Here is a 15,696-nt window from a genome sequence, read left to right on the forward strand (position 1 = left end):
CCATGAAAACGTTCTGATTTCACGATTTTTCATGAATTTTTCGCTGTTTCGCGAGAAATTTGCAAATTTGTTCGGTGAAGTGAAACGGGAGAAATTCGCCCATCACTAAAAATAAAGCTATATGGGAATATCATGTAGTGTACTTCATAAGAAGAGCTGATTCTAAAGTTGCAAGTTATTATTTTAAAATTCATTTCAGAACGTTTTCTCAGAATACCATGAGAATTTAGATATAAAATCAGTGTGTCTAACAGACTCTGTTTTATTAGTGTATGTGTCCATGTCTATTAAAAAGAAAATCTCTATGTACTGTACGTATGCAGATATGGCTATTACTCAGTACCTGCATTGACAGTATAGAGACAACTCAACAGTGAGATGTATTCGAAGATATGTCTATGCGACAGTTCTACAAAATATTTCTATACCACTACTGAAAGTCTCTGTTTCCCCTGAGTAGGAAAGTGCAATAACAACTATTTATTAATTTTTAACACTTAGGGGCACATTTACTAAGGGTCGAATATCGAGGGTTAATAAACCCTCGAATTCGACCCTCGAAGTAAAATCCTTCGACTTCGAATATCGAAGTCGAAGGATTTACCGCAAATCCTACAATCGAAGGAAAAATGAACGATGAAATCCTTCGAATCGAACAATTCTAAGGATTTTAATCCATCGATTGAAGGATTTTCCTTCGATCAAAAAAAACCTTAGAAAGCTAACGGGGAAGGTCTAACATTGTACCTCAGTGGGTTTAATCTGCCGAAGTATGTAACCGAAGTTTTTTTAAAGAGACATTACTTCGACTATCGAATGGTCGAATAATCAAACGATTTTTAGTTCGAATCGTTCAATAGTAGCATATTCAATGGTCGAAGTACCCAAAAAAATACTTTGAAATTCGAAGTTTTTTTACTACGAATCCTTCACTCGAGCATAGTAAATGTGCCCCTTAATGTTACTGTGAGAGCATATCAATAAGGATAGGAATATACCTAGAGACCTGAAGAATTTTGTTACATGGAGATCTCTAACTGCAATAGTTTCCTATTAAACCCATTACTAATGGTGGCATATACCCTACTTATGTGGGAATATCACTGCAGTATGGCAATGATACCTAAAATCTGTAGCCAGGAGTTTAACTACTCATTTAATACACACCACAGAGCTAATGAATTACTGAGGATACAGACAGATGGTATCAAATAATGATTTACATATCCAAACCAAAGTCCCTAGCCATATTCTAATTCTCAATGTTCATTCTCTAAATACAAGTTGAGGCATTTGTCATCCTGGCTAATTTTACAAATACAATGCCATACCCCATGCAGATTAAAAAAAAGATATAATAATGCATATTTTAAAAAGCTTGCTTATTGGTCAATGCATAACTAGAACAGATTAATAGACAAACAAAGTCTTATATTAAAATAAGCACTGCTTATGGACTTTAGGATACAGTTGCAGATCAGTACATTACATTTTATCATTGCTTTATTTTATTTTATTTTTGTCTTTTTTTATTCAATTCCAAAATGATCCTTCTCAAGGTTTTGTCAAATTTCTACTTTTCAGTAAATGATTTGAACAGTTATTTGTAGAACAATAACTTAGTATATTGTTTCCATTGACAAGTTGTAAATTCTGAATTTATTTATCATTTGTTGATGTCCAAAAGTACAGCTGTTTTAAGTCAATAAAACACTGAGAAATCATGGTTTCTCTATTGTCTCAGCATTTGAACAGTTTTACCAAACATTTGTCCTCTCTATATAGGGCTTGCTCAGCATCATCAACTACATTGTTGAATTCCAACATGTCCTTATTTTAGATCATTTTTAAGATCTCCTCATAAATGGAAAGACTGAAACCACAACTATAGAAAGTTCCAAAGGATTTACTGGAGAGGTATGTCAAGTACACAATGGTTCTCCCTTCAGTCTGAAGGAACTTTGAATTATTAACCACTGATCCATTTTCCCTTGTCTTACAGTCATGAAGGGATGTCAGAAGGGCAATTTCAGTTCTGTTTTGCTCAAGAAGTGGCTGTAGCAAAATACTTTAAAGTATATTGCAGAAATCATCAGAATCTTTCTTAATGCCCTTTTGGAGTGAACATTATGTGCAAATATGCCTTTATTACTTTACTGGCTGTGGTGGCATTATAGCCATTTTGGGTTGTGTTTTTCCATCACAGTCCAAGGTGGCATCCTTGCTTTTCTTTCTAGGAGGCTTCTTTATAGGTGTCTTTTTAACTGCTGGTTCACCTGTCTCTTGCTTTACACTTGCAGTTTGTTCTTGACTACTGTTAGAGTTTTGTTTTTCAACAGGTTGTGCTGCATTGGGAACAGTTTCTGAAACAGGACTTATAATTTTTTGAAGATTTGTTGTAGTTGGCAGATTTGGCTTGCTGGACTTCTGGTTTATAGGAGCCACAGACCGCTTGGCTTTCTGTGGAGGTGTTGGTTTCTCTTTTTGTGATTTAATTGGCCCAAAGCCATTTTGATTCGAGCTGGTCTCAACCCTGTTGAGGCTTTGAGTTTTTTCTTTTAACTGAGCAGCCAATAATGAAACTGCTTCAGAAGAAATATGTGGATGGAGTACCTCGGAACGAGATTTGCTGTGATCAGGAGTTTTTGGAGCCTCTTTAACTTCAGTAGTCTTTTTATCACTGTGTAGGCTCCCAATCTTTTTAAGGGCATTTTGAACAGTCCCATTGATATTTTCAATAGGGTCCAGATTCCTTTTATTTTTATGCTTAGTTTTGGGTGGAGACTGGGGTTCTTCCGATGGTCTTGTGTCTATGTTGCTTATGCTCTTTTGACTTTTGTCCTTATTTCTCATAACAACTTCATTTTTACTATGACCTGTATCACTTGGTGTTCTCTTTCTCTGTGTATCTTTAAGACCTGTATTCTGCTCTGATTGATCACTCTGGTTAACTGTCTTATCAGGAGACTTATTAAAGGCTGGCAATGAATTAGACTGATTAGAAATATATTTTCCATGAATCCAGGAAACCTTGGGCTTTGTAGATGGATCAGGGGGAGGTGGTTTTGTTCTCTCTGGTGATGGAGGCTTACCTCTCATAGTTGAACTCTTATGTTCCATTGATATATCCTCCTCATCTTTAGACTGCTTTGATAATCTTGCAACTCTAGCATACAATGCCCCTCCAGTAGATCCAGAGCCACATGAGGATCTTTCACTATCTGATGATTTGAGCAGCGGAATTTCACTACTGTCAGCCTGGAAAGATTTAGGGGATCCATCCTTTAGATAAGTATATTCTCCAGCTTCTTCCTCATTCATTTCAGTGGGCAACTTCTCAGTTACACTGGAATTTCCCTTTTCTTTACAATCAGTCACAGATTCTAAAAAGAAAATAAATGAAATTATTGCTTTAGCTGTTTTTTGCATTTAGCAATGTAATTACTGCTCTGGTGAACTGATCAACATCACAGAGGCAGGTGATTTAGAAAACCAAGGGTCAGTTCTGATGCCATAACTTTGCAAACTATAGGGATGAACTCCAGCCAAATACTCAAAGATTCTGCTTGTCAGATAAAAATGTCATTCTAATTGTTTTTGAGAAGTTAGTTGGTGTTAAAATCCCCTCTTATACGAATATTGATCAATTTTAAGCAATCACAGTAACAATGCAGAGGAAACCAAAGTGGGTGAGGAACAAAACATCAGTTAATATACATTCACTGATAACACGAGTATCAATGGAAATATGTTTGAAATTAAAATGAAATCATTATAACACTTTCAGTTCACAGTTTAATTTATGAATGATGCTTAGTTTTGATATTTTGCATTTAGTTTCTAAAGAGCTTTTGTATACTTCTGTTTAACTAACAGCACAACCTAGGGTTAGTTTTGTCAGGAATTCACTGCTTCAGTTCTGTGTCTGTTTTATTTAGGAGACATTGCAGATCGATATGAACTTTTTAGTATTTCATGTTAACCGTTTTTTATGCACTAGGCAGGGTGTTATACGGTAACCATGCTACTGTTTTGTATGCACTATTATCATCTTTTTTTAGACAGCTTTCTCACTGAATAGATATCCTGTGGTAGTGCAAACCCTGTAGTCTGGATGTTCTGTAAGAATCTCAGCAATAAAGCCTTTGAGAGTGGAAGAAAGGAGACTAAATAACATGTAAGCAGTGACCAAAAAATGAGGGCCCTCTTTGAAGAGCTACTCATGGGTGTCCTATGTATGTGTCACTTTACAAAACACAATCTATGACCCAAAGAATTATTAGAATACACAATAAAAAAAATTACAAATGGCTGTGTATTTGTCAAACATTTTTCAATATAAAACTAAAGAATCCTAGATGGTCTCTTGGGTGTTCAATTTAATCTCTTAACGGTACATTTTAGGGCAGGTTGAATTAAAGTGAAGAAGTAATTCTAATGTCAAATCCTTATTCTACCAAAATGAAGACATTAGAGTGGGGGTCCCCGACCTTTTCTACCCATGAGCCACATTCAAATATAAAAAGAGTTGGGGAGCACCAGAAGCATGAAAATTATTCCAGGGGTGACAAACAAGGACTGTGGAAGCCTCTGGGCTGACAGTCTATTGGAGGCTTTGTTTGGTGCACCTGTTTTTTATGCAACCAAAAATTAAAATTTAAAAATAAGCACGTGCTTTGAGGTCACTGGGAGCAACATCCAATGAGTTTGTGAGCAACATGTTCCTCACGAACCACTGGTTGGGGAATACAGCATTAGAGTGATTTTGTGTAAACTGCTTATCTTGCACACATGGAGCAATCATTTACTACGTTTTCATACATATACTATACATTGTACTGGCTATGCTTTTGAATGACTTTGTGGAAACATGTTTATTTTTACTAACCTTCATGAGGTACACAATAAACAGGCCCATCATCAGTTGTATCAAAGGAGGAAAATGAACCCCGTGAAGACCATGAAGGTGATGGCTGCTCTACAACAGATGGAGGTTTAATGAAGCTGCAGTTAAATGTGTTCTCAACGTCATGGTGGGCTACTAAAACAATGACAAATTTAAAATATCAGTTGAAGGTTGCAGGAGATGTTTTATGTTATTACATACTTTCCTCAATAAACCTATGTTGAGTAGTTAAAAATCAATGTATTATTTAAAAAAATATTGAGCTAGATTCAATTTTATAAAAAAAAAACTTCAAATGGTCCATTATTTGGAATTGTACATGTGATTTTAATGCCACACATTTACAGATTTTCTAGAATGATACAGTCGTTGAATGAGAGACAGCCTTTTTTTAAAATAGGAAAACATAATCATTACAGTGTCACATTCCATCTTAAAGTGAAATTATCACAGATAATTAAAATGTAAAACCAAATCCCAAATCAGACATATACATTTCATACAAATATTGGATGGAAAAAGGATCCTGCTCAACAGAGCTTACAATCTAATAGAAGAATGAGACACATGGTGTAGAATTGTGGGTACTGTATGGTAAGAGAATGTTGAAGAAGGGGCTCCCTTTGCAACGGAGGCTGAAAACAGATTTATTACCCAAGGGACCCTTTTGTAATAATTTTTGGCACATCCACATAATCCACATGTCTCTTCCTTTCCCGAAACATCCCACCATTTTTAGCTTTGACCTGCAGTCAAGATTTCTTCTGTGACTTTGGTGGCTGAACAATTGAAGCCATTATAGCCTTGTGTGTTTGACATTATATTACATTTTAAAACTCCAAAGATGGTAACAAACAAGCTTATACACGCATATTGCAACTTTTACAAGTTGTATAAGGATGCAATTAATGCAATAAAAATGCAAAAGAAGTATTATTTTTTATCATTTATTTAATGAATTCTTCTTGCATTTTACCATTTCTTCCTAGCAGTTTGTGACAAAATGGACTAAGTTGTTGGACTTGCAGTTTCTTGAACACTCTACAAAATCTCTGCACACATAAACCAAACAAAAATATACTTGCCAATTTACACTCTGTTCCCTGAGAAATGTGGTGTTTTATCTTTAAAATAAAAGACCCTAGAAAACCAGGAGGTGACTGTTTTGACCTTTGGCAAAATGTCCTGCTATACTATGTAAGAGTGTAAGTGCAGGGCCTTAGAATACCCAGAAGTACATGTTTTGTTACATGAAATGCTGAAATCTGATCAGATATCTGGTCAGATAGAATAGTGGGCAGTACATGATTACATTTATATAAAGATGGCCCCTGGTCATTTTAAGTCCAAATAAACTGGACTAGCAGTTTGACACTTGTTACTGGTTGGTCATGTGACTATGTTATGGCAAAATTAAATAACATGAGATACAACCCAGAGGTGCAGTATGCAAGGCTATTGCACACTCGAGCCTTATGGCTTTTGAACCAACCAAAAATACCTCTTGATTTTCAAGTGGATGAGAGAATGGGCCTTAAAAAGTTTGTTGCATTCAGTCATGCCATGTCTCAATGCATAAAGAACACCCAAACAAACTTACTATTTTATACATAAAATTCCTACATGCCATAGAGTTACTTACCCAACATTTAACTTCCAGTGGTAACAAAAAGGAAAGCAAAGGGCAAAAAGAGAGAAAGAGTAATGCAATTATCCGCAGATTAACATGTGCTATATAATAATGCCAAGAACAGCAGTAACACCATTGCAGATCATCATCTATCGCTTCAGTAATTGCAAATAAAATATCAATTTTCAGCAACAGTCATGATTACTATAATAAAAGCTGGAAAACAAGTTTAATTACAAAATACTTGGATTACATTAGCCTCCAAAAATCTTAAATTCTGTTATCTTCAGGCAAAATATATAAATGTACTTTAAATGAATATATTTTTAAATTTGCACGAACAACTGCCACTTCAGGGACTACTGTTATCACTGCAGTGTAATGACAGCGGAGATACCCTTTATTATAAATAAGAACACATGAATATATTGTTTAATATAACACACTTCAAACTCTTGTGCAACGAAAAGTCCATAGGAATTTCATGAATCAATAAAAAGTCAGTGCTAGAATTAGTAAGTTTCTAGTCTAAACCTATTGCCTAATTTATTTTATATTAAAGCAGTAGGGATTTCTTTTATGTATTATTCTGGCTATTGAAACACTTTTTTCTGAGGAGGAGCTACAACTTTCTCTTGCCCTTAACTGCCTTTAAACGTCTTCACTCTGCCAACATATTAACAGCCTATAAAAATCTAAGAAATAATAATAGAATTGATTCTTCAGGTAGTGTCAATATTTCTATAACATTTTCAGGGGGCCTAGCGGCTCCCAAAGGGAGTAATCCGGACCAAGGAGGAAGCCCAGAGGCAGAAGTCCAAGTCATGGTAGCCAAAGGGTTAATCAGGAGTCGTAGTCAGGTCACAGGCAAGAGTTCACAAGGCAGGCAGCGAAGGGTCAAAATCCAGAACAGGCAGAGGTCAGCAAACAGAAATAGATAGCAAAATAACACCCAGGTACTTTAGCAGAAAGAAACCTATAATTGGGCAAGGTTTCAGGGTCCAGGGCACCTTTTTATCTCGAATTTCGGTGCCGGCGGTGATGTCATCACGCCAGCGCCGCAGCATACCCACGTGGACGCATGGGTGCTGCCATCTTGGATTTTCCTCCAGGAGAAGACGCAGCGCTGAGCACTCCCGTGGCCTTGATAAACATGCACCCAGTTTAATTGGCTTATTTCTTTCTATAAAATATATTCCATGTGAAAACCTTTGACCTTTGAGCCAACTAAATATGCTGCCTGATTTGTCCATCATACTGGGTATTTTTTTTAGTGAACTCCCTGACCTGGGTAAAGTATTTTATATGTGCCTGCAGTTTGAGCCTGTAGCAAAGAAATAAAAGCAAAATCAACAATGGACTCCAATCAAATTTTGTCCACTTTGATACAAGAAGCAAAACAATAAAAATACATTTATAGGATACCAAAGGCATTCTCTGCCCTTCTGCTGACTTTAGTCAGACTTTTAGCAGCAGCAGCAGCACAGAATGCTATTCCAATCCCTCTGATCAAATGTTCTCACTAAAGCAGTGTAATAGGTGATACAAGCTGACCTTTAGCTCTCAGTCTGCAAGAGCACTTGTCCAAGTTTTGCTATAATGAGAGCAGCCTGTTTAAATGATCCAGGGCATCTGCAGCTGGAAATCCTGCTATACATTTATATATATGTTCAGGATACTAAAGACTATTCCAGACAAGTGTATTCTTTGTATTGAAGAGGCGAGGAGTGTTTCTGTGGTAAAAAAACAACTGACTTTCCCGTTACACTGAATTACAGGTTTAGTCAGACAATGCAATAACATCTCAATTACAGGTTTGGTCAGATCTGACCTTTCAGCATTGGCTAAAATGTATAGCTAAATGGTTAAGCAAAGCATAGCTTTTTTGGCTGATTGTTTGACAATTGTAAGAGCCTCACACAAACACAGCAGTTTCAACAAACCCATCCACAGCCTCTAGTGATATGCGGGTCAGACCCGACCCGCACCCGCCCTCCCACAACCCATGCCCGCCTGCATCTGACTTCCAGGTTTCCTTTTATAGACCCGCGCCGACCCAGACCGCTGATGACGTCACAAAAGGAGCGGGGCGAGCAGGTGCGCGGCTATAAAGCCGGAAGTCAGAAGCTGGCAGTTGAAGGTGGCAGGCGGGGAAAGCAGGAGAAGAGCTCAACCTGTACCCGCCCACCACCCGCGAGGAAGAGTGCAAGGTCAGCCTAAACCCACCCGACCCACGGGTAAATTTGCGGGTCCCGCGGTATAGGGCCAGCCCGCACATCACTAACAGCCTCCATATAAATAAAGTTGAGACCATATGAGACATTATCAGGTGCCATTAATGACTAAATAGGGCTACCCTTGTTAAGGGTTTCAATTTTTTTTTTTTTTGCTGGTAGCCCAAACCATTAATCAGAATAATCTGTCTAAACACAGTTGGGCAAAATCCGAACAATCTACCTAGTGGAAAATCTGTCAGTAATCACAAAGTGTGTTACGCTGTTCAAATAGTAATTGAGAAAGACAGTTACTAAGAGATCATAAAATATTTGGTGAGAAAAATTGCTAAGTGTAATAAAATCCTCTTTAAGTTCTCACTTTCACAAAGTGATCATATACTGTAACCAAATTTGATGGGCTTAAAACTAACAGTCGTTGCTAATCATTCAGTATAGTAGTGATGGCCTTTTAGCTTTGGAAACATACAGCACAACCAAATTCCATGGTCACGCAAGGAGTGAAGGACAGGGGCAGAAGTAACACTGCAGACGAGGAAGAAATGACCAGCTTAGTGAAGTGTTACATAAAATGCTTGGACTCACTGTGTTGGTTCATAAATACATTTTTTAGTTTGGGATGTTGTACCACAATCTAAGTAGAATTAATTGATAGAACAGAGCAGATTAAGAGGGTGAACTAGTATTTCTTAATATTTCTAACTCCGGTGGTTTAACCATAATCGACATTGACAAAATATATGACAGTTCTCTATACAAAGTGTCTCTGTTTGACCTATGGAATGTTGGCAGATTTGTTTTCAAATGTGCGTTTGGGACTTTAGAATGAGTAATGTCTATTTACCAGAATGTCGGATTGTATAATCTGTGAATGTGGATTCCTGCAAATTTATGGACCACTGCATTTTCCTTTTCTATAATTCTAGTCTAATTTGAAGCACAATGTACTTGCCAGGCACTGCCAACTGTTACTGTAACACCAGGTGACAAAAGCAAAACTATCTGGCAAATTATATTACATATTCTCAAGTGCCAATTGTTATAAATCTATTTTCTTGTAATATAATATGTACCCCTATGGGCCTTTAGATCCAATGATGGCCAGGCAGTTAAGCTGAAATTGGCCAAACTACCCAAACATATCTTTGTACGAATGGTCAGCTTTAGTTGTGGAACAGCTGGAGTGCTGAAGGTTGCTTATCCCAGGAGAAAAACATTTCAGAGAGGAAAATAACAAAACATATAAAAAAGCCATAATATAAGAAAAATGTCCTTGCTAAACATAATACTGTATCACGTGCCTCTAGCAATATAAGAACTTGCAAGCCCACAGACTCCCAAAAAAAATGTCTTAAAATGCAAAACACGGCACCTGTAAACAATTGTATGAAACAAGGGAAACGAGTTTTGCCTAGAAACTACAATGACAGCACGTCAAAAAACGAAGAGTGTAGCACAGAATGAACTAGTTAGTGGATAGGATACCCTTTCCTGAAGCATTACATTTCCAAACCTCTGATTTCATGGGAATTTGTTATTAGATAAAACAAAGATTAACAAGGCCTAACATATATCCGCTCATTTCCTGAAATATGAAAAAGAAAAGTTTCATTTCCAATAGCTTCTCCAGCAGCCAGCTGTCTGTACTTCATTAATTCATTCTTTAACCAAGATATTTCTTTGGCATATGGACCGAAATACCAGTCTTACCTTCTACAATAGATGTACCTGTACATCCTAGCTTACTACATGCTCTGTGACTTTAATGTCAAAAAGTTTTTCAAGGCAAAAGCACATGGAAAACATACTATACAATATTTTATTTAAAAATAAAAGATTAATAGCCAAATGCATGATTGACTTTCAAAGGCAAAATGCCATAGTATGCAAAAGAAATTGCATATGTTTTAACCTCTAGGACCCAATGTTACCTTGCGACAAATGCAGCATGTCCTACAAAGAGAAGTAATTGATCAAAATGGAGCAAGTGCAAGTGTAGCAAGTGGTCAGGTACCTCACAAGTTGGAATGTAGAAACAAGAAATTATACAATGAATATAGCAAAACAGATTTCAGTCATCTAATCCTTCAGCTATCCACATCGCATCATACTGAGGAAGATTCTGCCCATGTGTAGTCATTTATACAAGAGCCTTGTATGTCTGATTTCATCACAATCCAGTCAAGCCTTAATAATATAAGTAATAAATGAATATGCACATCATCGATAAGGAAATAAAATTCTTGGTGACTCAAGTAGAGTGCTTATTCCATCAGTATGAATTTGAAGTCATTTTTGGGTACTTCGACCATCGAATAGGCCAAAATTAGATTCGAATTAAAAAAAGTCGAAAATCGAAGTACTGCCTCATTAAAAAACTTCGACTTCGACACTTCACCACCTTAAACCTGCTGAATTGCTGTTTAGCCTATGGGGGACCTCCTAGAACGTATCTGAGGCTTTTGGGCAAGTTTTGAGAAGTCAAAGTTTTTTTTGTAAAATCCTTTGAATCGAACGATTCAAGGGTTTAATCGTTCGATCGTATGATTTTACTTTGTACGAATACGCCCGTTTTCGCTGGAAAAAATACTTAGACTAAATAAATATGCTCCTTAATCTTAATACTGGTGAAAATGAACTGTGTTACTCTCTGTACCAACAATTTATGAAATTGAACCATGAAATCTCTTTAGAAGAAAATAGTTGTAAACAGATAACCACTGAGTCAAAACAAGGGGAAATTGATTATCATTAATATGGCATCTCTAAATTATCTATCCACCTACAGTTCCTCTCAATCTCTCTCTCTCTTTCCCTCTGTATATATAATATATTGGTTAGGCTGTTGGTGGTAAAATTCCACAATAACAAGTTACAAAGCATCTAAATTAAGTTCTAAGATTTTTCACTATATAAGAATGTTGGCAAGTTAACAAAACTACCATTTCAAGCCATATTTACTTGTTTAACCTTATGATGGTCATATTATTTTAATGTGTTCTGGAATGCCAAAGAAATGTAATAAAAATGTAAGGATTGCTGATGTTTCACACAGCAATGCAATACAGTTCTTAAAATATCAGTAAGGTATTGTGTTTTGCTAAATATATTTCCCATGCTTTCTGAAGACATGAGAATCCATGGGAAATAATATCCAGAAATCAACCGGGATAAATGAGCTGTATTATATTAGACACTTGTCATGCTGAGTTTTACGTATAATATTTACAGAGGCGTAATTAACAATATCATGCAGGAACACTGATAGCTGTGTGACAGATGACTACAAATAGATTCAAAGAAGTAATAAGAAATTATTGACCTTGAACCACAATCAACAGCAAACCCCAGAACATAAATGTTATGCTTTATCTTACAGTATATGTAGAAGAGATGTTTTTTTTTTGCTTCCCAGTCTGTTTTGTCCATTAACAACAACAACAACAACAACAAATAGCTTGTGACAGCTCAATTTACTACCAGTATTAGAAACAGCTGCCTGCTTGCTTGACCCACGAACAGTGGATCTGAGAATCCTGTATGAGACCATTGTGCAAGGGGAAAAAAAAATCTTCTCCTAAGGGCTAATTTACTAATGTTTGTATTTCACAAATTCACATTTTTAGCACAAAAAATTGTGGATTATACTAATCACTCTAAACCATGAAAAAAAATCATAATTTATTTTAAAAAACAAATAAACAAACAAAAAATTACATAATTTTGACATCTAAAAGCTGTCTTGTAGGTCTTGTAGAAGTCAATGAGATTTGTCCTTTTGTAAAATCTATAAATCAAGCTTTTAGAGGATTTTTTTTTTAATTTGCACGAAATATTTGAGGATGAGCCATCCAGTATTATGAAGCTCACCCATAAATTTCTAGAGTAAAAAATACAGACTAATGTAACATTGTAAGCATTGTTCCACTGATTTCTCAGTTATTGTACTTGTTAAGTGACATAATAAACCATTCTTACATCAATCTTTAGAATCAATCTTTAGAACAATGACCAATGTGTTCCAATGAACGTTAAATGAAGCATTATCTGCAATGTTTTATTAATACCAGATGAAAACTTCTGTCACCTCCATATATATATATATATATATATATATATATATATATATATATATATATATATATATATATATATATATATATATATATATATATATATATATATATATATATATATATAGACTTATTTACAAACATAGTTTCCCTGGGGCTTTTTGGTAGTAAACTCAGAAATTTTGCCACCTTCATCTACAGTAATTTACTGTACAAAGGCAAAACAAAATCAAGCAATTCATACTCTACGAGAATGGACTATGACATGTTGCTAGTAACCTTAAAAAGTTCCAAGCTTAACAAGGGTTGCCCTATTTAGCCATCAACAAGCTGTATAGTCAAACAAGATAATGGTAGACAGGCTTTTTTGAGGGCCCCAGTCCAATGAACTGCAGGTGATGAGTCGGCAGCTTTTATTAGGCACATGTATAACCATCTTAAGTAGGCTATTTATGAACAAAGGTATTATTAATACTTACAAGCAGCTACAAAGTGCCTAACATTTGTTGCCATGATGTTTCTAAAGCAAACCAAAGTATGCCTCTGTGCCAGCAAATAGAATACTAAGGCTAAATAGCAAGTGCTCACTCACTGATGTGGGATGTACAGATGGGTTTAATTCACCACTGGAGGGTCTTGCTGCATATTGTACTACAGTTATATCAAGTGGTAGCACAACAACAGATGGGAGACTGGTGTCTATACCTTATAAAACAGAAAAGCATATGTTCATTACACAAATTATTTTCTCTTGTAAAACAGTTCCCTAGCAAGGTCATGTCGTATTTCAGTACATCTACTGTAAAGCAAAAATGTAGGTACAGGAATATGTTCAAGAAGACAAGCAGATAGGGACATTTAATTGATAAAATACACTGAAATTAGAGTTACTGTATTGTATGATGCTTTAGGCAATGATGCCACACTTAGCTTCGCCTTCATTTAGACAGTTTTGAAACATAACATTTATAATAACCCAAACATATGGCAAATGTTGGGTGCCAATGAAAACAGGCACTTTGACTAAGGGATTTTATTCAAGTCAAATAACAGTTGCTTCTGGCAATAAAATCAGACACAGGGAATGCTTTTTTCTCCTCCTTGCCTTCTGTTGTGTATGCTACATAATGACCATGATTAGATTGGGATTTAAAAAAAAAAAAAAAAAAGGCCACAAAGAACCACATCTTAGTTTACAATGCTTTTGGAAGTTATGGCACAGCAAATTACCGTGTACTGTTAGCGGCAGACTGAGACAATATTACATTTGCTTCAAAATAGAGATGGGGTATTGTTACTAAGAAAAACTCTAAGGATTGTCGACCTAAATAATAATGCACAATATGCATTTTGTATAATATCACAGCAACAGACCACAGGGCAAAGGGCCAAGATAAAATGACCAGCTTTGCATGTTTCTTATACTATTTAGGGTTAGGGTAGGGATGAAGAGTTTCAGAGGGCTGAAGCTCTTTACCATTTTAAATGTGTTAAATGTGACAGTTCATTCCAAATCTCTTCTTATATGACCATTCTACATCTGTTTTGAAGCAAGACACTCTTAGATGATAAAGTTAGTTAAATAATGTTTGCTGTGTGTGTTGGACCTTTGACTGTCACATAAGGGAGATAGTAACCAGGGTCTCCTCTCTTTTCTACCTCCAAAGTGTTCTGTTGCTTAAAAAGCAGCATAAAAAGTAGCACATGCATGTTTATTAGATACTTACATACAAATTCCATAACAGGAGTAAGTGAATAAGTAAAATAAAGTGTCTGACAGAGGAAGAGAAGATTAATCAAAAAGGGAGAAAGCGCCTAGAAATGGGAAAAAGTTAATTATTCTATTTACTGGAAGAGTGAGAGGGAAATGAAGTCATTAGGGAAGAACTGGTAAGCAGACAAATGGTGGCAGAAGAGGAAAAGGTTTTATCAATATTTTTCAAGCATCTCAAAGATTATGAAAATAAGATAATTAAATAGAAAGTGAGATCCATGAAACATAATGGAAGGTAAATAAAAACAAAGAAGAAGATGCAACAAAAATGAAATAAAATGAGAACTTTCACTGGTGTAGGCAAAAGTACTGGGATTCAAAAAACTATAGATGCCCTTGAGTAATGATGACAATAGAGTTTATGAATAGATCTTTCTGAGTTATCATAATAGGTTTTCTGAATAGACTGTAGGATGACCCTTTTTTCTATGGTATGAAAACACTTAAACATTCTTCTTTATAAACATAGGTAGATTATTTTTTTTAAACACAACTAATGAATATAAAGCTGGCGTCAACTAATGGGGCAGATCCAGTTCCACAGGAAACATAATTTTATGGCTTCTAATGTGAAAACCAATGGGCAAGAATCAATTTGGAAGATAAGAACTTTTGTCCGAATTCAGTTTTAGATTTTTTTCCCCATAAACTTCAGTAGAGTTTCCATGTGATAAAGAGTGAGATAAGTTTTTCCCAATGAATTGTATCTGGCTCTATGGGAAAATCTGTAACTGGATAAGGGGATAAGCTTTCTCATCAAATTGAATCTGGATTGAAGTGGATTAACAAAAACAAGCACTGTTTTTTTTTTAACAAATTAAGTTACCCAATAGAGTTTTGTGTTTAATATAAGGACTTTAATCATTTAGTTTGACACAGATTTGTTCTGTAGATGATATATGTGTGAGCCTGCACTGTAAACATGTTAGTAAAGGTTCTCTGTCTATTTCTACAAAGCATCTGGCTGCATTTAAAATTCCCTTCTTTACAGCAGGCACATTAAATATGAGAACCAATGGATCCTGGGGAATTTCCAAATTAGTAATCAGATGAAAGAACTGGGAAAGGACAAATGTTCC

The 15,696-nt window shown here is 35.7% G+C and overlaps 1 protein-coding gene across 3 annotated transcripts in view; it reads right to left on the minus strand.

Moving 5' to 3' along the window:
- Positions 1–889: 889 nt before the first annotated feature.
- LOC108707097 (scavenger receptor class F member 2) overlaps positions 890–15,696 on the minus strand; it is a 137,956-nt gene continuing 123,149 nt past the window's right edge. For 2 of the 3 annotated variants that reach the window (XM_041580266.1, XM_018244054.2), the window contains exons 10-11: positions 4,889–5,041; positions 890–3,383 (exon numbers count right to left, since the gene is read on the minus strand). In XM_041580266.1, coding sequence (XP_041436200.1) covers positions 2,149–3,383; positions 4,889–5,041 — 1,388 coding nt within the window. In that variant the 3' untranslated portion in view covers positions 890–2,148. The remainder of the gene's footprint in view (positions 3,384–4,888; positions 5,042–15,696) is intronic. The other variant, XM_018244055.2, reaches the window with a different exon arrangement.

Source organism: Xenopus laevis, chromosome 1S (assembly GCF_017654675.1).
Source record: "Xenopus laevis strain J_2021 chromosome 1S, Xenopus_laevis_v10.1, whole genome shotgun sequence".
Classification (NCBI taxonomy): domain Eukaryota; kingdom Metazoa; phylum Chordata; class Amphibia; order Anura; family Pipidae; genus Xenopus; species Xenopus laevis.